Source organism: Moschus berezovskii, chromosome 12 (assembly GCF_049115385.1).
Source record: "Moschus berezovskii isolate FMDL1 chromosome 12, NW_MosBer_1.0, whole genome shotgun sequence".
Lineage (NCBI taxonomy): Eukaryota > Metazoa > Chordata > Mammalia > Artiodactyla > Moschidae > Moschus > Moschus berezovskii.
Genome location: NC_142471.1, coordinates 62,075,715 through 62,102,047, shown reverse-complemented (window position 1 = coordinate 62,102,047; position 26,333 = coordinate 62,075,715). Strand labels below are relative to the sequence as shown.

The window sequence follows — 26,333 nt, the reverse complement described above, 5'->3', positions numbered from 1 at the left end:
TTAGCAATGATATTGATAGTGTGTGTCTTCTCTCGGAGTGGGGAATAGGTTACTTATGGGTTTATCAATTCTATTCAACTTTTCAAAGAATTAGCTTTGGTCTCATTGACTTTTGTCTTGATTCCTTGTTTGCAATTTCACTGATTTCTGCTCTAATTTTCATTTGTAGTTTTCTGTGACCTACTTTGGATTTAATTCCTTACTATCACTGATCTCAATATTTTCCTACTGAGGCATTCCTGGACACAATCTCTTTCAGTTTCAAATTCAAACCTCAAGTAACTCTAGGTGACATGCAGCCAAGAGAACTTTCCGGGTGAATCTCCCTAGTCCTCTGTGCTGATCACTATGAGACCAACATGACTTCTTTGGATTACTTTCCTTCCTTTCTTACATAATTAGGCACACCATAAGGAAACTCTGAGAACTGGCTCATCAAATTACACTTTTTATTAGGAACATGCACTGGAATAATGACTCTCCATTGCCATACACTAATCATCTTGTTCTGTTTTGTATTGACTACATAGTGCTACTCAACAATAGATAAACCATTAGTATATGTGATGGCCAATACAAATGTTACAGGACATGGAGAATAGTGGATACATATCTGCAGTAAAACTGCACCATAACAAGAGAGAGGTTGAGAAGTCATTCCTAGGCAGAAGATAAGGAGGAAAGGAGGTTACCAATGCCCCAGATGAGAAGGAGTTGAAGACAACATCATAAGAGACACCTCCTTACAGAGGAATGAAGCAGAGCTTGTAAGGAGGTGGCACAGAAGCGAACCCATTGACAATTGGGGTGGTGTCAATGTCCTTTGGGTCAACCACAGATTTCAAAGTAAAGTTTTGTAAAATTGTTGTCAGGAACAAAAACACCTCCATGCGGGCCAGGCCCTCTCCTGCACAAATTCGTTTTCCTGAAAATAACAAACACAGAGAGTACATACTCCTTGAACACTGTGTTTCTGGCTGTTAGAAAGAGTTGGCATGCACATCTGGCATTCCAACCTCTCACAGATGTGGGGGAGTTTCATGAGGAACTGGCCTCTGTGTTACTTGTCAATGGTTAGAAAGTAACCATTGATGAATGTTGAATGGAGAAATGTAAGCCACCACAGTTAGACAGACATAGGATGGATACACATGCTGTCCACATAATTTCATATCTTAATGGCTATCCTTATTTACAGATTTTTAATGAGCTTTGGCACTATGCCGAGTACTTCATTAACTTTTCTCATGCAATTTGATATTTCATGTTTTCATCAATCTTTTTCTTCTCCTGGAAACACACAGTATGGTTGTATTTTATGTTCTTAGTCTGATGTCCCCATCATCTTTATTTCTACTCCTCACAGCCTCTGTTCTCTGCTCTAACTACATCTTTGCCAATCTTCAACACATCTTGAAGTTTCAAGTTTTACAACACATGGTTCCTTCTGGTTAAGGTGCACTTCTCTTATATTTTCAGCACCTAGCTCAAATTTTATTTCTGAATTTTAAAGAAGTGGGTCATCTTTCCAAGCTTTGGTGACTTAGTCCAATAAAGAGCATATATCATGAGGAGGGAAAGTGTATGGGCATTGCAATTGCTACAACTGAATATAGGAAAAGAGTAGTTCTACCAGTCCCTGAGTGGGAATTTTATAAGAAGTTCCAACTGATCCCCACCCCTAAAGTGTCTTGTCCTTTGAAGTAACGAAGAAAAAAGTTTTGTTACCTGCTGAGAAAGGCATGAAGTAGTCACTCTTTTTAAAGTTACCACTCTCATCCAGGAAGTGACCAGGGTCAAACACTTCTGGGTTAGGAAATACTTTGTCATCATATAGCACAGAACTCAGTGATACTAATACACCTGTGCCCTGGGAAGAATGGATGAAGATAAACTCAATTATAAAGAAATCACAGAGCTGGAAGAAATGTTATAAGTTATTCATTCCAATCTTGTGACCTACAGGTGAGGAATCCTAGGTCCAAAGAAAGACAATGGCATTTTGAGCCAGACAAAGAAGTAATAAACAAGGAATAAGCTTAAGGCAAGTGACAGTGATATTTGAAGTAGTTAGTCCATGGACCCTAGGGTGTTAGACCTTATGAATCCATTCTGCTTATCATACTGGTATCTGTCCCCATCAGCTGCTTTATTTTACTACTTTAGTTTTCACTCATTTAATATGTGGATTATGGTTTAAAACGGGGAGACTATGTTAGAGCTTGGGATGTCTGGATTATAAGTTCATAATGCTTTTACAAACAGACTTCTCATCTAATTAATAATAACTTCTGTGATAATAACAATAAGTATAATAACAACTGCTAATATTTATCATTGCCATGTGGATTGTTTGTCTTAAAGTATATGGCAGGGTTCATTAGAGATGAATGCTAGCTTAAAAACATATAAAAAGATGAAAAAAATAGAAAAATCATTTTATAACAATTCATCTTAGGGTCACTGACTTAAGCAAAATTTACCTATTAATGCTAAAACTGTAAGGTGAATGATAAGCATGAAATTTACCAAGTTCTAGTACAATGCCATAGATTTTTATTAATTAAGTGTAAAAAAAAAGCCAGAACTTAGGCCATGGAGAAACCTGACAGATACTATTTTATTATGTGAACAACAGTGCATAACCTATAACGAGGTAAGTGATATGATGTGGCCTCCCACCTTCCCAACGAATTTCATCAGGAAACACAAAGCACCTATATAGTTGTCTTGCCCAATCATAACTGGAATCTAATTTCTAGAGAATCAGCTTGAAGAATATTTTACATGAGTATTGGCCTGGACACTTCTCAAAATGAAATGTACTGAAAGAAAACAAAGAGGGCAAGGAGAACTCATAATGGAAGATTAAAAAGTAAAGATAGCCAGATTTCGTGCTTGTTCTTTGGCTGGATATTGAATTAAAAAGGGAAAAAAAGACTATAAAGAATATTCCAGTAAAAGTGGGAAAATTTGAAATACAGGCTAGGGGGAAATCCCTGGTGGTCCAATGGTTAAGACTGATGCTTCCACCGCTTTAATATATAAAGTTATTAATAATTTTAGTCTGTGTCAATGCCTAAATTTTACTTGGAGGTGTTACATCATTCCAAATATCCATTAGGAGAAGGATGAACATTTTGTGGAAGAATATAAACATCGTCTGAAACTCAGCATTTTCTTATTTATAACAATTGATACTCAACAAAAAGTTATTGGCACTTCAAAGGCACAGATAGGTGACCACAAGTAGAAGAGGGGAAGACTTATAAAATATGCCCACAATAAGGAATATTTCTCCTCTCACTTTAGAAAGGCAACATTATCTTAATATCAGAAATCTGACAAGAAAATTTTGAGGAAGAAATATAGGAGACGAAAATTCTTTAAACAGAGAAGTTCTGAACAAAATGTAGCAAACCAAATTCAGGTAAGTGTATACTTATAATATGTATATTAAGTGGGAAATTGAAGCCATACAATCATAGCAATAGTTGCAGAAATCAATATGAAAAAATTGCATAGCAATTATAACCTACAATTCATAAAAAATAAAGAGAGTAAATTTTCCTAATTTTTAACTCTACCAAAATATACATAAAACATGCTCAGTAGTGAGAGGTTAACCTCCACTCTCCTGTAGATCAGAAATGAAACAAAGACGTAACATGTATATTAACCCAGATTACAGGGCAATGTATATAGAAATTGCAATTAATTTAGAGAAAGATTATAAGTAATGATTTTTAAATTATCAAGTTTTCTACCATTAAAATAATCAAATGATAAAAGCTGATTATATTCCCATATTCCAGATAAAAGAAATAGAAAAGACTAAAAATTTTATAAAAACAAGAATAATATTAAGCACTTGGGGGGTGGGGAACAACAAAAGATTTGCAAGTCAATCAGTACACTGAAAAATTTTGAGAGAACTATAACCTCCCCAAAACTGGAAGAATATACCATATTTATGAACACAAAGATAAAACGAGTCATGATGTTAAACCTTTCTAAATAGATCAAATATAATAAAACTGATAAAAATCCCAGCAGAGAGCTTTGGTAAATGGACAAACTAGTACTAACATTGTTTGGAAAAGTAAACAGCTAAGATCAGAAAAACAATATTAATGAAGCAGGACAAATTTGGAAGACTTACACTGCTACTTGTCAAAATCTGTTATAAAGCTTTCTAGACTAACCTGGAAACAATACACAAACCATTGAATTGCTACACATATGATTTTTGTGCTTCTTTCATCTGTGTTCATTAAGGATTGCACCCATACCGTGAAATGGGAATGTCAAGACCACTGAAATCACTGTAAGAGAAACCAGTCTAACCTTGGGGATGATGTAGTTTCTGAATTCAATGTCATGGGTCACCATATGGGGCAGACTGGAGGGGACCAGGTCAATATATCTCTGGATCTCATGGACCACAGCATCCGTGTAGGGCATGTGGCTTCTGTCCTGCATGCAGGGGCTCCGATGTCTTCCAATCACATGGTCAATCTCTTCCTGGACCTTAGCTGATAAGAGATAGTATGACTAATGCAAAAAGGAAAAACTCATATCACATTTACATACCAGTTCAGGGATTAGTTCAGTTCAGTCGCTCAGTCATGACCGACTCTTTGCGACCCCATGGACCTCAGTACACCAGGCTTCCCTGTCCATTACCAACTCCCGGAGCTTGCTCAAACTCATGTCCATTGAGTCAGTGATGCCATCCAACCATCTCATCCTTTGTCATCCCCTTCTCCTCCCACCTTCAAACTTTTCCAGCATCCGGGTCTTTTCCAATGAGTCAGTTCTTTGCATCAGGTAGCCAAAGTATTGGAGTTTCAGCTTCAGCATCAGTCCTTCCAATGAATATTCAGGACTGAATTCAGGGATACACAAGGCATTATGAAGGTGTTCCAACATCATTATAAACATCAGTTAGGACTTCCCTGATAGTCCAGTGGATAAGAATCTGCCTGCCAATGCAGGGAGCACGTGTTCAATCTCTGGTCTGGGAAGATTCCATATACTGCACGGCAACTGAGCCCATGCCTCACAATTACTGAGCCTACGTGTTGTAACTACTGAAGTCTGTGTGCTCTAGAGCCTGTTTTCCACACCAAGAGAAGCCATCACAATGAGAAGCCTGAATGCAGCAACTAGAAAGTAGCCCCCAGTCACTAAAACTAGAGAAAGTCCACATGCAACAACAAAGACCCAGCACAGCCAAAACTAAATGAATAAATAAACAAAAATTTTTAAAAAATCAGTTACATGCCCAGAAGTAAAGCCAGTCATAGAGAGAAAAATGACCATAATATAGATGTATGTAAGTCTCCTATAAGCTAGGCTTAAGATACATCTATACATACCTCTATATTAACATACATGATAAAACAAATGATGAACTGTTTCAAAATACAAACAGAACACAACCTCAAGACAGTATAGTCCTTGCTGAAAGAAAAATAGGAATCAGATATTTTTTAACAAAATAATATAGAGGTAGAAAAGTTAAATTATATATGTTTTCATGCATTTGTACAATTACAATGGTACTCTTTTCATCTTCCAATTTCCATAAGCCACCACACTGAGTTTTCTAGCAGTTTCTTCTAAAATTGATGCTATATCTCTAAATAATAATTCACTGTTTCTCTTTTTAACATACCTATTTCTAGACAATATTGTCCTATGGCAGATGAGAATTTATTAGTATAACTCCATCTCCACTTCATACAGAACACACATAACACACATAATTCCTGTTACTCCATTTCCCCCAATATATTTAGATCACAACTTTCGGCTGTTAGAATTTCATTTTATCATCATTCTGACTACAAAACAAAGCTTCCTGATCAGACAACTATGATTATGCTTCATTTTTTGTATTCTTGGACTTAAATATTTCTCTTGATTTCATCTTATAAATTTCTGCATCTTGATCTAGAATTATTTCCAAATACTGAGATAAATATTCCAAACTCCAAATAATTTTCCTTTTATAAGGAAATCTCAGATCATCAATCACTTCTCTTTTGTTTGGTGTCTCCCTTCATAGCTGCTTTATCTATCTAATCCATTTTTAAGTGGATATTTTCTATGCCTGATCCCTAGCAATAGTCCTGACACTTTCATTCTCCTTCATGAGTTCTCAAGATTTCTGGAGCCGTGACTCCCTATGACATGACTTCAAGCATTTGGATGAGAAAAGGGAAATAGTGGGTAAAAATTTTGTCAAACACACTGGTCTGAAAACACCTTTTATAAAATCAATACCCAGTTTGATAGTTTTTCTTGAATTCTGATGCTGTTGTGAACTCTAGTCCTTTATCTATGACCTGCTAAATTTCTCTGAAAGTTTTTACAATTTTCTCTTTTATCCTGGTGTTCTGAAATTTCACTATCCTCTATCTTGAGGTGAATGCTTTTATTTCATTCACTCTGCTAGACACATCAAGAGAATTATCTATCTACATGGCAATATTTGCAGGTCTTTTCTCCAGAGTGTTCACTCTCTGGAATTTTTCTCTTGCTGCTGAATTTCAGGAAGCAGGATGCAGAAAGGAGCTGAGTCTGAATTCAAGATGTGGATTCTTCCCTAAACTTTCTTCAATGCTGTGACCTCACTATTTCCTCCTGTCTCTGCCCAGTGTCCTGGGCGTAGGGCCTCTTAGATTACACTTCTCTAGACAGTAAATCTCTCTCATCCTATTGGGGAAACACAGTGATCTGATAAAGTGAAAGTGTTAGTCTCTCAGTCATGTCCAACTCTTTGTGATCCCATGGACTGTAGCCTTCCAGGCTTCTCTGTCCATGGAATTCTCCAGGGAAGAATATGGGAGTGGATTACCTTTTGCTTCTCCAGGGGATCTTTCCAACCAAGGGATCGAACCTGGGTCTCCTGCATTGCAGTCAGACTGTTCACCATCTGAGCTGCTAAGGAGTTGTCAAAGAGTTGTGGCTATGTGAGCTACTTTTATCAGTCTTTGTCTCCCCCTATTCTGTTTGACACCTGCTACTTCTAAATGCTGAAACTTACAGGATGCTAGGGATATAAATGACTTTTCCTAATTATGTAGCTTCCTTTTCTGATATTTAGGACACAACTTAATCCTCTCTGTGCTGTGCTTAGTCATGTCCGACTCTCTGTGACCCCATGGATTGTAGCCCACCAGGCTCCTCTGTCAATGGGGATTCTCCAGGCAAGAATACTAGTGGATTGCCATGCCCTCCTCCAGGGGATCTTCCCAACCCAGGGATCGAACTCAGGCCTCCCGCATGGGAGATGGATTCTTTATCATCTGGGCTACCAGGGAAGTCCAAGAATACTGGACTGGACAACCTATCCCTTCTCCAGGAGAACCTTCTTGACCCAGAAATCAAACTGGGGTCTCCTGCGTTGCAGGTGGGTTCTTTACCAACCAAGCTACCAGGGAAGTATCTTCCTTTTGTGATATTTAGGATACAACTTCATCTTCTCTACTGACTTCATTATCACCCCTCAATATGTTCTCTGTGTTTTAGAAATTTGTTAAAGATCTATCTGTTGCTGTTTCCTGGCCTCTTCCTGTCCAACTTTAGAAGACTGATTCTCATTTGTAAGAGTTCATAGTCATTGTAGAGACATCCTGACACATGACATGACATTGTTTCTAAATTGCTATGAATAGTCATAAATCTTTAAATGCAAATGTCTTATATAATGTTCTTTGTAAAAGATAAAATTATAGACCACCAAAGTTCTTATTTTGGCAAGCACTGTTTCTCTAGAACCAGACTTTTGGACTAATAAAATACCTTTACAGGCACCTTAAAATTGAATAGTACAATTTCTTGTGAATCTAAATTTTTAGATCACTTCCCAGAAAGTAGACGTTATCTCTGGCTACCTCACTAAAGTTCTAGGATTTCCATTTAGGCTTCAGTAACCTGGTGGCTCAGAGGTTAAAGCATCTGCCTCCACTGGGTCGGGAAGATCCCCTGGAGAAGGAAAAGATAACCCACTCCAGTATTCTTGCCTGGAGAATCCCATGGACGGAGAAGCCTGGTAGGCTACAGTCCATGGGATCGCATAGAGCTGGACACGACTGAGCGACAGAACAGAATGGAAGGAGAGTATCCAGAGAAGGAAATGGCAACCCACTCCAGTATTGTTGCCTGGAGAATCCCAGGGACAGAGGAGCCTGGTGGGCTGCCATATGCGGTCACACAGAGTCGGACACAACTGAAGGGACTTAGCAGCAGCAAGGAGAGCTTCCATTTTCCCTACCCTGGCTTTAGAACATTGCATTTTCAGAATGAGGTGGCAACAAAGTGACCTTTCCATAATAAAGCCATTATGCAGCCCCAGGCCAATTCATGCTGGGAGTGCCTGCATGAAATCCAGATGCTGCTTTATTGCTTTTGTTGCTTTCCACAGTGTCTTCACTCCTGTCTGTCATCCTCCTGTATTATGTAAAGATGTCCCAATACCATCCCTTCATTAAATTTGAAAACATTAAGCTGCTCAGAGATTTAAGTAATTCTCTAAGAGAAACAAGATGGAAAACACTCCCAGTCTTTCCAATATCTCTTCTGCAGTCAGAAGAAGAGATGTACCATACCTGTGACTTCTGGGTGCTTCAGCAGCAGGAGGAGCCCATATCTCAGAGTGGTGCTTGTCGTCTCTGTCCCAGCTCCAAACAAATCAAATACGGCGGTTGCCAAGTTTTCAAAAGTAAACTCAAATTGTTGATTTTGTTTTTCCTAGGAATGATTTGATAAAACTGTTTGATAAGATAGTTTATCAGAATTGCCCTTAATCCAAAAGAGCTCATGGTGTTTTAAAGTTAAGGCAACAAACAAACTACTTGGCAATTACAGAAAAAAAAAAAAAAAAAAAAACACTGTATAGAAAAACAAAATACTATAGTTCAGTTGACTTAAATGTCATTTTCTCCTGCCTTATTCCTCATTTGCCTAAAAGTTCCATTCAACAGCCTCTTTTGCATTTAGGTGGTGGTTCTTTTTTTTTTTTTAGGTGGTTGTTCAGATGGTAAAGAATATTGCTGCAATGCAGGAGACTCAAGTTTGATTTCTGGGTAGGGAAGATCCCCTGGAGAAGGCAATGGCATCTCCATCCCCTGGATATTGGAATGGCAACCCACTCCAGTATTCTTGCCTGGAGTATTCCATGGATAGAGAGAAGCCTCGTGGGCTACAGTCCATGAAGTCGCAAAGAGGCAGACACAACCGAGTGACTAACACATTCACTTTCAGGCTATGCAGCTTAATTTTTTGCCAGAAAGATATAAATAGAAGCCTACTGGTACACTTCCTCTTTCTAACTCAAGTATTTGAGAGATTGAAAGTTGAAGCCATGGAAAAAGATGGTCCATACAAAAGGAAATCAAAAGAAAGCTGGAGTAGCAACACTCATATCGGACAAAATAGACTTAAAAATAAAGACTGGGGGGGACAAGATGGCAGAGGAATAGGATGGCAAAACCATTTTCTCCCCCAGAAATTCATCAAAAGAACATTTGAACGCTGAGTAAATTTCACAAAACAACTTCTGAATGCTGGCAGAGGACATCAGGCACCCAGAAAAGCAGCCCATTGTCTTTGAAAGGAGGTAGGAAAAAACATAAAAGATAAAAAGGGAGATAAAAGAGGTAGGGATGGAGCTCCATCCCGGGAAGGGAGGCTTAAAAAAAGAGAGAAGTTTCCAAACACCAGGAAACACTCTCACTGGGCAATAAATCTAGCCTTGGTAAATTCAAAAAAATTGAAATCATTCCAAGCATCTTTTCTGACCACAATACAGTAAGACTAGATCTCAATTATAGGAGAAAACCTATTATAAATTCCAACATATGGAGGCTGAACAACACGCTGCTGAATAACCAACAAATCATAGAAGAAATAAAAAGAGAAATCAAAATATGCATAGAAATGAATGAAAATGAAAACACAACAACCCCAAACCCGTGGGACACTGTAAAAGCTGTGCTAAGGGGATGGTTCATAGCAATACAGGCATAACTCAAGAAACAAGAAAAAAGCCAACTAAATAACCTAACTCTATACCTAAAGCAACTAGAAAAGGAAGAAATGAAGAATCCCAGGGTTAGTAAAGGAAAGAAATCTTAAAAATTAGGGCAGAAATAAATGCAAAATAAACAAAAGAGACCATAGCAAAAATCAACAAAGCCAAAAGCTGGTTATTTAAGAGGGTAAATAAAATTGACAAACCACTAGCCAGACTCATCAAGAAACAAAGGGAGAAGAACCAAATCAATAAAATTATAAATGAAAAGGGAGAGATCACAAGAGACAACACAGAAATACAAAGGATCATAAGAGACTACTATCAGCAATTACATGCCAATAAAATGAAAACTTGGAAGAAATGGACAAATTCTTAGAAAAGTACAATTTTCCAAAACTGAACCAGGAAGAAATAGAAAATCTTAACAGACCCATCACAAGCACGGAAATTGAAACTGTAATCAGAAATCTTCCAGCAAACAAAAGCCCAGGTCCAGACGGCTTCACTGCTGAATTCTACCAAAATTTAGAGAACTACAGGCCAATATCACTGATGAACATAGACACAAAAATCCTTAACAAAATTCTAGCAATCAGAATCCAACAACATATTAAAAAGATGTGTTGACCGAGTGGGCTTTATCCCAGCATTACAAGGCTTCTTCAATATCTGCAAATCAATCAATGTAATACACCACACTAACAAAATGAAAAATAAAAACCATCTGATTATCTCAATAGATGAAGAGAAAGCCTTTGAAAAAATTCAACATCCATTTATGATCAAAACCCTCCAGAAGGCAGGAATAGAAGGAAAATTCCTCAACATAATAAAAGCTATATATGACAAATCCACAGCAAACATTATCCTCAATGGTGAAAAATTGAGTATTTCCCCTAAAGTCAGGAACAAGACAGGGTGCCCACTCTCACCACTACGATTCAACATAGTTTTGGAAGTTTTGGCCACAGCATTCAGAGCAGAAAAAGACATAAAAGGAATCCAAATTGGAAAAGAAGAAGTAAAAGTCTCAGTGTTTGCAGAGGACATGATCCTCTACACAGAAAATCCTAACGACTCTACCAGAAAATTACTAGAGCTAATCAATGAATATAGTAAAGTTGCAGGATATAAAATCAACACACAGAAATCCCTTGCATTCCTATACACTAATAATGAGGAAATAGAAAGAGAAATTAACGAAACAATTCCATTCACCGTTGCAACGAAAAGAATAAAATACTTAGGAATATATCTACCTAAAGAAACAAAAGACCTATATATAGAAAACTATAAAACACTGGTGAAAGAAATCAGAGAGGACACTAATAGATGGAGAAATATACCGTGTTCATGTATTGGAAGAATAAAATATTGTGAAAATGAATATATTACCCAAAGTAATTCATAAGTTCAATGCAATCCCTATCAAGTTACCAGTGTTTTTCACAGAGCTAGAACAAATAATTTCACAGTTTGTATGGAAATACAAAAAACCTCGAATAGACAAAGCAATCTTGAGAAAGAAGAATGAAACTGGGGGAATCAACCTGCCGGACTTCAGGCTCTACTTCAAAGCCACAGTCATCAAGACAGTATGGTACTGGCATAAAGACAGAAATATAGATCAATGAAACAAAATAGAACGCCCAGAGATAAATCCATGTACCTTTGAATACCTTATCTCTGACAAGGGAGGCAAGAATATTCAATGGAGAAAAGACAATCTCTTTAACAAGTGGTGCTGGGAAAACTGGTCAACCACTTTTAAAAGAATGAAACTAGAACACTCCCTAACACCACACACAAAAATAAACTCAAACTGGATTAAAGATCTAAATGTAAGACCAGAAACTATAAAACTCCTAGAGGAAAACAGAGGCAAAACACTCTCCAACATAAATGACAGCAGGATCCTCCATGACCCACCTCCTAGAATATTGGAAATAAAAGCAAAAATAAACAAATGGGACCTAATTAAAATCAAAAGCTTCTGCATAGCAAAGGAAACTCTAAGCAAGGTGAAAAGGCAGCCTTCAAAATGGGAGAAAATAATAGCAAATGAAGCAACTGACAAAGGATTAATCTCAAAAATATCCAAGCAACTCCTGAAGCTCAATTTCCAAAAACTAAACGACCCAATCAAAAAATGGGCCAAAGAACTAAGCAGACATTTCTCCAAAGAAGACATACAGGTGGCTAACAAACACATGAAAAGATTCTCAACATCCCTCATAATCAGAGAAATGCAAATCAAAACCACAATGAGGTACCATTTCACGACAGTGAGAATGGCTGTTATCCAAACGTCTACAAGCAATAAATGCTGGAGAGGGTGTGGAGAAAAGGGAACCCTCTTACCCTGTTGGTGGGAATGCAAATTAGTACAACCACTATGGAGAACAGTGTGGAGATTCCTTAAAAAACTGGAAATAGAACTGCCATACGACCCAGCAATCGCACTCCTGTGCATACACACCGAGGAAACCAGAATTGAAAGAGACACATGTACTCCAATGTTCATCACAGCACTGTTTATAATAGCCAGGACATGGAAGCAGCCTAGATGTCCATCTGCAGATGAATGGATAAGAAAGCTTTGGTACATATACACAATAGAGTATTACTCAGCAATTAAAAAGAATACATTTGAACTAGTTCTAATGAGGTGGATGAAAATGGAGCCTATCATACAGAGTGAAGTCAGCCAGAAAGAAAAACACCAATACAGTACACTAACGCATATATATGGAATTTAGGAAGATAAACAATAACCCTGTATACGAGACAGCAAAAGAGACACTGACGTATAGAATAGTCTTTTGGACTCTGTGGGAGAGGACGAGGGTGGGATGATTTTGGAGAATGGCATTGAAACATGTATATTATCATATGTGAAACGAATCGCTAGTCCAAGTTCAATGCATGATACAGGATGCTCGGGGCTGGTGTACTGGGATGAACCAGAGGGATGGGATGGGGAGGGATTTGGGAGGGGGGTTTCAAGATGGGGAACATATGTACACCCAGGGCAGATTCATGTCAATATATTGCAAAACCAATACAATAATGTAAAGTAATTAGCCCCCAATTAAAATAAATAAATTAAAAAATAAAATAAAACAAAGACTGGGATTTCCCTGGTGTCCAGTGACTAAGATTCTGCACTCCCAATGCAGGGGGCCCTTGTTTGATCCCTGGTTGGGGAACTAAATCTCATATGCTGCCACAATTAGAAGATCCTTCATGCCACAACTAAGACCTGGCACAGCCAAATAAATAAAGATAAACAAGTAAATTAAATAAAGACTGTTACAAGAGACAAGGAAGAACAGTATATAATGATCAGGGGTTAATCCAAGAAGATGTAACAATTGTAAATACATATGCACCCAACATAGGAGCACCTCAGGGTATCAGGCAAATGCTAACAGCCATTAAAGGGGAAATCTATAGTAACAAAATAATAGTGGGCAACTTAAACTTACAGCACTGGACAGATCAGCCAGACAGAAAATTAAGAAGGAAACACCTGCCTTAAATAACCCATTAGACTAGATAAACTTATTGTCCTAGATGTTAATTGGACATTCCATTCAAAGGCAGCAGAATACACTTTTTTGTCAAGAACACATGGAACATTCTCCAGGATATCATCTTGGGTCACAAATCAAAACTCAGTAATTTTAGAAAATTGAAATCATATCAAGAAACTTTTCCAACCACAAGTCTATGAGATTAGATATCAATTACAGGGAAAAATGTATAAAACACAAACACATGGAAGCTGAACAATATGTTATTAAATAACCAATAGATCGAACATGACTGAGCATGCACCCACCACACTGCAACCAATGGTACACATGATATTATACACAGAAAATCCTAAAGATGCTACCATAAAACTACTAGAGCTCATTGATGAATTTGGTAAAGTTGCAGGATACAAAATTAATACATAGAAAAGAAATCTTTTTCATTCCTATACACTTACAATGAAAGATCAGAATTAGAAATCAAGGAAACAGACTCATTTACCATCACACCAAAAAGAATAAATAGCTAGGCATAAACCTACCTAATGAGGCAAAAGATCTGTACTCAGAAAACTGTAAGATCCCAATGAAAAAATCAAAGATGACATAAACAGATGGAGAGATATATCATATTCATGGATCAGAAAAATCAATATTGTGAAAATGACTATACTTCCCAAGGTAATCTACAGATTCAATATAATCCCTATCAAACTACCAAGGGCATTTTTCACAGAAGTGGTAGGTATTGCAAGGGGGCATCAGAGGGCAGACATACTGAAATCATAATCACAGGAAACTAGTTGATCTGATCACATGGACCACAGCCGAATGTGGTCCACTGGAGAAGGGAATGGCAAACCACTTTAGTATACTTACCTTGAGAACCCCATGAACAGTATTAAAGGGCAAAATGATAGGATACTGAATGAGGAATTCCCCAGGTCGGTAGGTGCCCAGTATGCTACTGGAGATCAGTGGAGAAGTAACTCTAGAAAGAATAAAGGGATGGAGCAAAAGCAAAACCAATACCCAGTTGTGGATGTGACCGGTGATAGAAGCAAGGTCCGGTGCTGTAAAGAGCAATATTGCATAGGAACCTGGAATGTTAGGTCCATGAATCAAGGAAACTGCAATATTTTGGCCACCTCATGCGACAAGTTGACTCACTGGAAAAGACTCTGATGCTGGGAAAGGTTGGGAGTGGGAGGAGAAGGGGACGACCGAGAATGAGATGGCTGGATGGCATCACCGACTCGATGGACATGAGTTTGAGTGAACTCCGGGAATTGGTGATAGACAGGGAGGCCTGGCGTGCTGTGATTCATGGGGTCACGGAGAGTTGGACACGACTGAGCGACTGAACTGAACTGAACTGACTGAAAACAACAACAACAACAAAAAAGCACTTGACAAGTAAAAGTAAGCAGGCTGTTTTAAATACTGAGTAGAAGGGACTGCTGCTGCTGCTGCTGCTAAGTCACTTCAGTCGTGTCCGACTCTGTGTGACCCCATAGACGGCTAAATGGAATAAATCAGGAAGAGAAAATAAAATATCATATTATCTCACCTATACGTGGACTATGGGCTTTCTCAGTGGTGCAGTGTTAAAGAATCCACCTACCAAAGCAGGAGACACAAGAGACCTGGGTTCGATCCTTGGGTCAGGAAGATCCCCTGGAGTAGGAAAGCTCAACTTGCTTCAGTATTCTTGCCTGGGGAATCCCATGGACAGAGGAGTTTTGTGGGCTACAGTCCATGGGGTCACAGAGTTGGATACAACTGAGAGACTGAGCATGCACATGTGGACTATAAAATAAAAATCTGAAGTCATAAATGCAGAGGACACATTGGTGGCTGTCAGAGATGAAGAGGGGTCAAAATGAATGAACGTGGTCAAAAAGTACAAACTTCCAGTTGTAAAATATAAATAAGTCCTAGGGATGTACTATGCAGCATGATAACTATAGTTAATATTGTATTGCAAATTTTCAGGTTGCTAGGAGGGTAAATCTTAAAAGTTCTTATCATAAGAAAAAAATGCAATTTTATGTGAGATGGATGTTAATTAGACTTATCGTGGTGATCATTTTGCAATACATGCGTATATTGAATCTTTCTTTATGTTGTACATCTAAAGCTAATATGCTATATGTTTATTATATTAATTCCTCAAATTAGAAATAAAAATCTACATTGTCTACAAGAAAGTCACTTAAGACCCAAATACACAAATATGTTGAATGTGAAAGAAGAAAAAAGATATTGCAAGATTGAGTAGCAAAATAAACTCTTAAGAAGGCCTGTCCTCAAGAGAAGCTAGTTAACCAGAGCCTCACCTGCTGGGGTTTTATCAGACACTAATCGACCTGAGGGTAGAGAAATATCCCATCCAGTTAGCTCTAGCTGTGGGAGAAGTGAAATTCCTGGCCCACCCTAACTTTCCTGCCCCATTGAAGGAGGGAGAAAAACACTGAGGAGAAAAACACTGAGGGAGAAAAACACATGAAGTTCACAGTCCAGAGGCATAGGCTCACTAAAATTTTGCAATCCCTCTCAAAATCACTACTGCCTTCTTGGTATAAATTGACAAGTTTATTCTATATCCACATGGAAATTTAAGAGACCATTAAAGCCAAAACAGTCTCTAGAAAGAACAACAAAGTTAAAGGACTTCTCAATTTCAAAACTAACTGCAAAGCTAGTATTTAAGACCACCGGATGATGTGAAACTGACATAAGGACTAACAGAGATTATCTAAATAGAGTTGAAATTACATAAATAAACCTCCACCTTCTGAGTCAACTAATTTCTAACAAGGATGTAAAGATGACTCATGTGGGAAAAACAGTCTTTTCCACAAATGGTGCTCACAGACACCAACTTCCAACTCCATATCTATGTCAATTCATTTTGCTTTACACTCAATTAAGGTTTCTCTCTTCCATCCACCTACTCCTTCCCATCACACTTCTCTGCACTGCTGAATACAGCATACACCCATCTGACATTCCCTCCCCTGTCTTTAAATGCAAATATATTATTATATTTCCAACCACTGGACATACAGGAAGGCAAGCTGCCTTAAGGCATTCTTTTCCATTCCCTCACACAGTGTGTGCAATTACCATGACCATCTTCATATTACAGCATGATATTTTGTATTTTCTCAAAATAATCAGACCCAACTTAGCAAATAAACAACTTGTTTGTAATTGTTTACATTTCACCTGAGGTGTCATTCTGTCTCTCTTTGGGTAGATTCTCAGTACACAAAGAGCAGGATCAATTTTTCTACTTATCATGCACACAATAAGTATTTAAAATGCTTGACAGCATTTCTTGCCTGACCATTAAAATAACTCTGGTAAATACAGAACTAGTCAATGAACCACAGAATGCACAATTGATCAGATAACTGAACTGTCATTAACATTTTACCTGCTCCATTCTGATCAGGAAACAATCAATATAGTCCCGAGGATTGTCAATATCCAGGGATGCTTTGTGTTCCATTGCTTTCTCCAACACATACCTTCTTAAAATAGCAACATTTTTAAGTATTTTGTTATGACTTCCTGGTAAATAATCGATGAGTGCAGGGAAATTATTGCAAACCTAGGAAAGAAACAACGACTTCACTTTCACTTTTCACTTTCACACATTGGAGAAGGAAATGGCAACCCACTCCAGTGTTCTTGCCTGGAGAATCCCAAGGATGGGGGAGCCTGGTGGGCTGCCGTCTATGGGGTCACACAGAGTCGGACACGACTGAAGTGACTTAGCAGCAGCAGCAGCAGCAGGGGAGAAACAACTGTTTATTAAATGAAGATCACTTTAATAATACTTCTATACCATATGCCAAACCCTTGTCAGAAATGATATTATAAATATTAACATAATATGGTCTCTATATTGAGGGAAATTCTTACCTTCAGTTCAGTGCAGTTCAGTTCAGTCGCTCAGTCGTGTCCAACTCTTTGTGACCCCATGAATCACAGCACACCAGGCCTCCCTGTCCATCACCAAATCCTGGAGTTCACTCAAACTCATGTCCATCGAGTTGGTGATGCCATCCAGCCATCTCATTCTCTGTCATCCCCTTATTCTCCCGCCCCCAATCCTTCCCAGCATCAGAGACTTTTCCAGTGAGTCAACTCATCACATGAGGTGGCCAAAGTATTGGAGTTTCAGCTTTAGCATCAGCCCTTCCAATGAACACCCAGGATTGATAATTTGCTATACTGATAGATGTCTATGAGGGAGAACATTCTGACCAGGGATCAAAGATGATAATTTCCTATAATCATATATTATATGTATAGTATAAAAGCACTGTTATAAAAATTATCTCAACTCTTCCCTTCTATCATGAAATATGGGATGGCATGAAATATTATGACTCACATATTGTAGATGACAAACAGAAGTTAAGAGAGTTTGGACAGTCTGATATCCAGTCCAGAGCTGGTCCCTGATGTTTCTACTGCTGTCTCATAGACTCAAACATAAGATCATGTTTCAGGACTGAAACAATACTAAAAACCATGAAACCTAACTCAATGTGATAAAGTCACTGGCCCCCAGAGCAATTAAATGACCTCCGCAAGGTCACATCATTGTCTTTTAGGTAGAGGGCAGAACATGTCAGCTCAACAAAGGTACATCTGTGATGTTGGTTTGTGGTTCCGACACCAAAAACCCCAATCACTTTTGTCATCCCCAAAGCAATTACCTTGTCAGTTAAGATGCCAGCTGAAGCACCAAACACTCCTATCCTAGTCAGTGTCCCCTGGCAGTACTCTCCCCCTTGAAGGAGACATTCTTTTCCATTCCAAACACAGATATTTCTGCCAACTTAATGTGCTGAAGAAGTCCTTAAGCGGTGACTGGGTGACAAGGCTTGTGGGAAATGGAAGGCTTTCCAGAAGGACATGGAAGTCCTTCTACTTCTGTAGGCATGCTTTGGGGAAGCTACCAAAATAGTTTATGGAAAGTGGCTTTGGGAATTGGTGGGAAAACCACTGAACAGTATCAATAAGACTGAATTACAGTTCTGTATTCTGGGCACGAATTTTCCTGTCTATCATCAAAGGGCTCCACCATCATCCCCAGATGAGCACTCCGTGATGCTAAGCTCTGGGCAGGATGGTGCTGTTCACACATTCGCCTCGCAGTTTGGCATATCTGGACCTCATGGAGAAAAGAGCAGAAATGATTCCTGGAGAAGAAAGGACCTTGGCCTCACCTGAATCCATGGAGAGCTCAGAATCCTGAGGATTTCATTCAATCTTCCCATTAGATCTAGAAAAATCTGATCTTTATAATCAAAACGGTTCTGGAAAATAATGGAGCAGATCACATTGCAGGGAGCACAGCCCAGGATGAAAGTGGGGTCACAGGGCAACCCTAAAGAATAACAAACAATTTAAACATGTCATTAAAACATACACGAGACATTTTTATTTAAGATAACAGGTAAAGGTAATTTTAGAAACTCTAAAGCAATATTTTGGACTTCATTGTGGCTCAGTTGGTAAAGAATCTGCCTGCAGTGTGGGAGACCTGGGTTCGATATCTGGGTTGGGAAGATCCCTTGGAGAAGGAAAAGGCTACCCACTCCAGTATTCTGACCTGGAGAATTCCATGGATAGTCCATGGGGTTGCAAAGAGTCAGACACGACTGAGTGACTTTCATTTTCACAAAACAATATTTTACCTGTTAATTCCCTTAATAGCAAAGTATTCCACATGCATAAAATCAACACATCACTTTTACCTTAACCTAAGTAGATCATTTCACCCTAGCTATGTAAATAATGGTTTTTGAAAAAAAATTCAATTAAAATCCACAGCCTTAACTTGTACTCTTTTCACCCATGGGCCTGTAAATTTGAAGGAAAAAAAAAAGAAAACAGTTTAAAAGACTATTTTTATATCATTTTATAACCTAAATTTATCAGCGCTGAATATTATCTGTTTGCAAAGCCTGGAGAAAATAAAGCACTGATAAATAAAAAAAGAGAATAGTTGAGAACCTCAAAATGCTTTATATAATGAATAGTTGAAAGAATCATCTCTAGAATCAACATGGAAGTTAAACAGAGATTGTAGGTGAATTCATGTATTTAAAGGAACAGATTTTTAAAAACAGCAAGTATCCATGCTGTACGAGAAAAAACTAATACAAATGAACAATGTTGGCCACCACAACACTGTAAAGCAAAAATCCTCCAATAAAAAAAAATAAATGAGAACAAGAAAAATAACTTTTTATAAAATGGGTTTCTTGACTAAAATACGAATTGTTATTGTTCAGTCACTAAGTCATGTCAGTCTCTTTGTGACTTCATGAACTGCAGCACGCCAGACTTCTCTGTCCATCACTATCTCCCTGACTTTGCTCAAGCTCATGTCCATTGAATCAGTGATATCATTCAATCATCTCATCCTCTGTCACCCCTTGCCCTCAATTTTTCCCAGCCTCAGGGTCTTTTCCAATGAGTCAACTCTTCGCATAAGGTTGACCAAAGCTTCAGCTTCAGCATCCGTCCTTCCAAAGCATATTCAGTGTTGAGGATACCACTTTAATGACAGAAAGTGAAGAAGAACTAAAGAGCTTCTTGATGAAGGTGAAAAAAAACCTGGCTTAAAACTCAGCATTTATAAAACTAAGATAATGGCATCTGATCCTATCGCTTCATGGCAAATAGACTGGCACAAAGTGAACACAGTGTCAGATTTCATGCTCTTTGGCTCCAAAATCAGTGACTGCAGCCACAAAATTAAAAGATCCCATGGACGGAGGAGCTTGGTAGGCTGCAGACCATGGGGATGCAAAGAGTCGGACACAACTGAGTGACTTCACTTTCACTTTCATGATTTGGAGAAGGAAATGGCAACCCATTCCAGTGTTCTTGCCTGGAGAATCCCAGAGATGGGGGAGCCTGGTGGGCTGCCGTCTATGGGGTCTCACAGAGTCGGACACTACTGAAGTTACTTAGCAGCAGCTCCTTGGCAGAATAGCTATGTCAAAGCCAGTGTTTTAAAAAGCAGAGACATCATTTTGCCCACAAAGGTCAGTATAGTCAAAGTTATGGTTTTTAAACTGGTCAGGTATAGATGTGAGAGCTGGACAATAAAGAAGGCTGAGAGCTGAAGAACTGATGCTTTTGAACTGTGGTGCTGGATAAGACTCTTGAGAGTACTTTGGACAGCAAGGAGATGAAACCAGTCAATCCATAACAGGTGATCTTGTATTCCCATCTCCTTAAGAATATTCCACAGTTTGTTGTGGTCCACACAGTCAATGGAGAAAAGGAAAGGTTTACCCACCAAAGAGTTCCAAAGAATAGCAAGGAGAAATAAGAAAGCCTTCCTAAGTGATCAATACTAAGAAATAGAGGAAAACAACAGAATGGGAAAGACAAGAGATCTCTTCAAGAAAATTAGAGATACCAAGGGAACATTTCATGCAAAGATGGGCTCGATAAAGGACAGAAATGGTATGGACCTAACAGAGCCAGAAGATATTAAGAAGAAGTGGCAAGAGTAAATAGAAGAGCTATACAAAAAAGATTTTCATGACCCAGATAACCACGATGGTGTGATCATTCACCTAGAGCCAGACTAGGAATGTGAAGTCAAGTGGTTAGGAAACATCATGTGAAAAAGCTAGTGGAGCTGATGTAATTCCAGCTGAGCTATTTCAAATCCTAAAAAAATGATGCTGTTAAAGTGCTGCACTCAATATACAAGCAAATTTGGAAAACTCAGCAGTGGCCACAGGACTGGAAAAGTCAGTTTTCATTCCAATCCCAAAGAAAGGCAATGCCAAAGAATGTTCAAACTACTGCACAATTTCACTCATTTCACATGTTAGCAAAATAATACTCAAAATTCTCCAAGCGAGGCTTCAACAGTATATGAACCAAGAACTTCCAGATGTTCAAACTGGATTTAGAAAAGGCAGAGGAACAAGAGGTCAGATTGCCAACATCTGTTGGATCTTAGAAAAAGCAAGAGAATTCCAGAAAAATATCTACTTCTACTTCATTGACTCTGCTAAAAGCCTTTGACTGTGTGGGTCACAACAAACTGGAAAATTCTTAAACAGATGGGGATACCAGACCACCTCACCTGCTTCCTAAGAAACCTGTACTCAAGTCAAGAAACAACAGTTAGAACTGGACATAAAACAGTGGACTTTTCAAAACTGGGAAAGAAGTATGACAAGGCTGTCTATTGTCACCCTGCTTATTTAACTTCTATGCAGAGTACATCATGGGAAATGCTGGGCTGGATGAAGCACAAGCTGGAATCAAGATTGCCAGGAGAAACATCAATAACCTCAGATATGCAGATGACACCACCCTTATGGCAGAAAGTGAAGAGGAACCAAAGAGCCTCTTGATGAAGGTGAAAGAGCAGAGTGAAAAAGTTGGCTTAAAACTCAACATTCAAAAAACAAAGATCATAACATCACTTCATGGCAAATAAATGGGGAACAATGGAAACAGTGACAAACTTTATTTGGAGGGGACTCCAAAATCACTGCAGATGGTGCCTGAAGCCATGAAATTAAAAGACGCTTGCTCCTTGGAAGAAAAGCTATGACAAACCTAGATAGCATAGCAAAAAACAGAGACATTACTTTGCAACAAAATTCCATCTTGTCAAAGCTATGGCTTTTCCAGTAGTAATGTATGGATGTGAGAGTTGGACCATAAAGAAGGCTGAGTGTGGAAGAGTCGATGCTTTTGAACGGTGGTGTTGAAGAAGACTGTGGGGGAGTCACTCTAAAGGAAATCAACCCAGAATATTCATTGGAAAGACTGATGCTGAAGCTCCTATGCTTTGGCCACCTGATGCCAAGAGCTGACCCATTTGAAAAGACCCTGATGTTTGGAAAGATTGAAGTCAGGAGGAGAAGGGCATGGCAGAGGACAAGATGGTTGGATGGCATCACTGACACAATGGAAGTAAGTTTGAGCAAGCTCCAGGAGATGGTGAAGGACAAGGAAGCCTGAAGTCCTGCGGTGCATGGTTTCGCAAAAAGTTGGACACAACCAAGAGACTGAACAAGAACAATACACAGTCAAAAGTTTTAGCAGAGTCAGTGAAGCAGAAGCAGATGAATTTTGTAGAATTCCCTTGCTTTTTCTATCATCCAAAAAATCCTTTAAGCTAGGCTTCAGCGTACATGAACCAAGAACTTCCAGATGAACAAGCTGGATGTAGAAAAGGCAGAGGAACCAGAGATCAAATTGCCAACATATGCTGGATCATAGAAAAATATGAATAAAATGCAAAATTTCTGTTTCAAACATAAATCCCAAATAAGTGAAGCAGAAAAGGTAAATTGATGAAAAATTTTTTAAAAATTGTCTCCTTAGGAATTAAATGCTAATCATTTCCTTTTAGATCAAAAATTAATTATTTGGGTAGAGTTGCCCTATGTGAACATCTGTGATATTGTTCTGTGTAGCTAGCAACAGAATAGTATATTTCAATCTGTTTTCAGTTCAGTTCAGTCGCTCAGTCGTGTCCGACTCTTTGTGACCCCATGAATCACAGCACGCCAGGCCTCCCTGTCCATCACCAACTCCCGGAGTTCACTCAAACTCATGGCCATCGAGTTGGTGATGCCATCCAGCCATCTCATTCTCTGCCGTCCCCTTCTCCTTTTGCCCCCAATCCTTCCCAGCATCAGAGTCTTTTCCAGTGAGTCAACTCATCGCATGAGGTGGCCAAAGTATTGGAGTTTCAATTTTAGCATCAGTCCTTCCAGTGAACACCCAGGATTGATTTCCCCCATGCATCATTTAAAACAAAATTATCATATTTCCAGTAAAGAAATCACATTAGAGGAAAAGTTTTCTTTTCGGTAGGAGATCTATAAAACAAAATTGCTGCAATGAAATGATCAATGAAAATTCATTATGTGGAGAGATAAAATGTTCATATCTATAGATTAAGAATCACTTGAATTAAAAATATACTGACAAAGTGACATCAGGAAGATGGTGTCCTAGCCCTTGTTCTCCCATAGACACACTGATTTAAAAATTATAAATGCAGTAAAAATTTTAATGAGGTTTTCAGAATCCAGTTACGTGTTGCAGTATCATAGATGAGTACACAGCTAAGAACAGCCATATTAAAATTTTAAAAAGTGAAATTTTTTTTCCTGTATTAGCAACTCCCCCAACCTGTCACAACTCAGTGCTAGAAGAGAATGGCCAAGGTGGTGACTACTCCATTGCACGAAAGCGAAGGATGAAGCATGCATCCAATGAACTGACTTTTCAGGGGCTTCTTTAGGAAATGGTTTCTGTCTTAACTAACTTGGGGTGCTCTCAGAACTAGAATAGTATGGATGTCTGGGACCACTGAGAATAAAGGAAAGTGAAGATAGTGGTTTGCTATGGCCAGCATGGCTTGGCACAATCTAGAGAAAGTGAACCAGTTCAGGATTTTTCTTGAAGAGGATGGGAGAGGAGTGGAGCTTTCTTCTGGTGCTCTGGCTTTTTTCAGGGCTACCCAAGGGGATGGTATCTGTCTCATCTGATTCAGGGTATTAAGGGGAAACTTGCTGCAGACAGACAACAAAGGGAACAAGAGGTTACCTGAAATGAATTTGGCAAGCTTCACTAATTGTGAAATTCTACACTCAAGGCCAGAGAAGTTACATCTTCATTTTCAAAAGAAAAAGATTTCAGAGGCCCCCAGAATCCCTAGCCAAGATACCTGGGTAGAGTTTTGCCTTATATAAATACTGGGCCACAATAATGTGAAGCAATTATGATCCAATTAAAAATTAATTAATTAAATTTAAATAATTAAAAATAAGCAGAATCAGCTGTGAACTACCCATAAAAAAAAAGGCTGGGAGGGTTGGCAATTTTTTCAAAATCCTGGATCCCAACACAAAGTCACAAAACACAAAAAGGAGCAGGAAACATGGCTCAAAAGTAGAAAATAAATCTCTGGAAACTGACCCCAAAGTAATGGAGATATTACTTATATGAACAAAGAATTTTTAAAAGTGTGGTAAAGATGATTCATCAGTTCAAGAGGATGATTCATGAACAAAATGAGAATGTCAACAAAGAGACCAAACATGAAAAAGAATCAAAAAAGAACTTCCCTGGTAGTCCAATGGTTAAGAATCCACTTTCCCATGCAGGAGAAGTGGGTTCCATTCTTATTTAGGAAACTAAGATCCCACATGCCTCAGAGTAACTAAGCCCACACTAATATTATTAAAGCAGAAGATCAAAAGGGAAAAAATATGAAAAAGAATGACAAAATCCTAAGGAACTTACAGAGCACCAATAATTATATCAATATGCATATTATGGGGAAGAGAGATAGAAAGGGACAGAAAGCTTATTTGAAGAAATTAATGGCAAAAAACTTTCCATATCAGGGGAAAACTGACACTCAGATCCTAGAAGGCCAACACACTCTAACTAGGATGAACAAAAGAATCCACATTGAAATGCATTATAATCAAATTGTCAAAAGTCAAAGATAAAGAGAGAAGTGTCATAGCAGCAAGGAAATAGTGATTTGTCTCCTACAACAGAAACATCATACAACTAACAACAGATTTCTAAGCAGAGATGTTGCAGGCCCAGAAATGAGTGGGATGATAAAGAAAAAAGAAAAAAAAAAAATTGTCAACCATGAATACTGTTAACATATCTGGCAAAACAATTCTCCAATAAAGGACAAATAAAAGCTGAAGGTGTTCATCACCACTAGACATGTCTTACAAGAAATGCTAAAACGTGTCATTAAAGTAAAACTAAAACCCAAAAAAGATGTCCTTTTCATTATAGGGGACTGGAATGCAAAAGAAGGAAGTCAAGAAACACCTGGAGTAAGAGGCAAATCTGGCCTTGGAGCACGGAATGAAGCAGGGCAAAGGCTAATAGAGTTTTGTCAAGAGAACGCACTGGTCATAGCAAACACCCTCTTCCAACAACACAAGAGAAGACTCTACACGTGGACATCACCAGATGGTCAACACCGAAATCAGATTGATTATATTCTTTGCAGTCAAAGATGGAGAAGCTGTATACAGTTAGCAAAAACAAGAGTAGGAGCTGACTGTGGCTCAGATCATGAACTCCTTATTGCCAAATTCAGACTGAAATTGAAGAAAGTAGGGAAAACCACTAGACCATTCAGATATGACCTAAATCAAATCCCTTATGATTATACAGTGGAAGTGAGAAATAGATTTAAGGGACTAGATCTGATAGATAGAGTGCCTGATGAACTCTGGATGGAGGTTCGTGACATTGTACAGGAGACAGGGACCAAGACCATCCCCATGGAAAAGAAATGCAAAAAAGCAAAATGGCTGTCTGAGGAGGCCTTACAAATAGCTGTGAAAAGAAGAGAGGAGAAAAGCAAAGGAGAAAAGGAAAGATATAAGCATCTGAATGCAGAGTTCCAAAGAATAGCAAGGAGAGATAAGAAAGCCTTCCTCAGTGATCAATGCAAAGAAATAGAGGAAAACAACAGAATGGGAAAAACAAGAGATCTCTTCAAGAAAATTAGAGATTCCAAGGGAACATTTCATGCAAAGATGGGCTCGATAAAGGACAGAAATGGTATGGACCTAACAGAAGCAGAAGATATTAAGAAGAGGTGGCAAGAATACACAGAAGAACTGTACAAAAAAGATCTTCATGAGCAAGGTAGTCACGATAACGTGATCACTGACCTAGAGCCA

At 38.5% G+C, this 26,333-nt stretch overlaps 1 protein-coding gene across 3 annotated transcripts in view; it reads right to left on the bottom strand.

Annotated features, from left to right (window-relative positions):
• Nucleotides 1-743: 743 nt before the first annotated feature.
• Nucleotides 744-26,333, bottom strand: part of LOC129555972 (cytochrome P450 2C42-like) — a 37,088-nt gene continuing 11,498 nt past the window's right edge. For 2 of the 3 annotated variants that reach the window (XM_088842510.1, XM_055425933.2), the window contains exons 4-9: nt 18,834-18,994; nt 17,027-17,203; nt 8,619-8,760; nt 4,348-4,535; nt 1,729-1,870; nt 744-925 (exon numbers count right to left, since the gene is read on the bottom strand). In XM_088842510.1, coding sequence (XP_088698636.1) covers nt 744-925; nt 1,729-1,870; nt 4,348-4,535; nt 8,619-8,760; nt 17,027-17,203; nt 18,834-18,994 — 992 coding nt within the window. The remainder of the gene's footprint in view (nt 926-1,728; nt 1,871-4,347; nt 4,536-8,618; nt 8,761-17,026; nt 17,204-18,833; nt 18,995-26,333) is intronic. The other variant, XM_088842511.1, reaches the window with a different exon arrangement.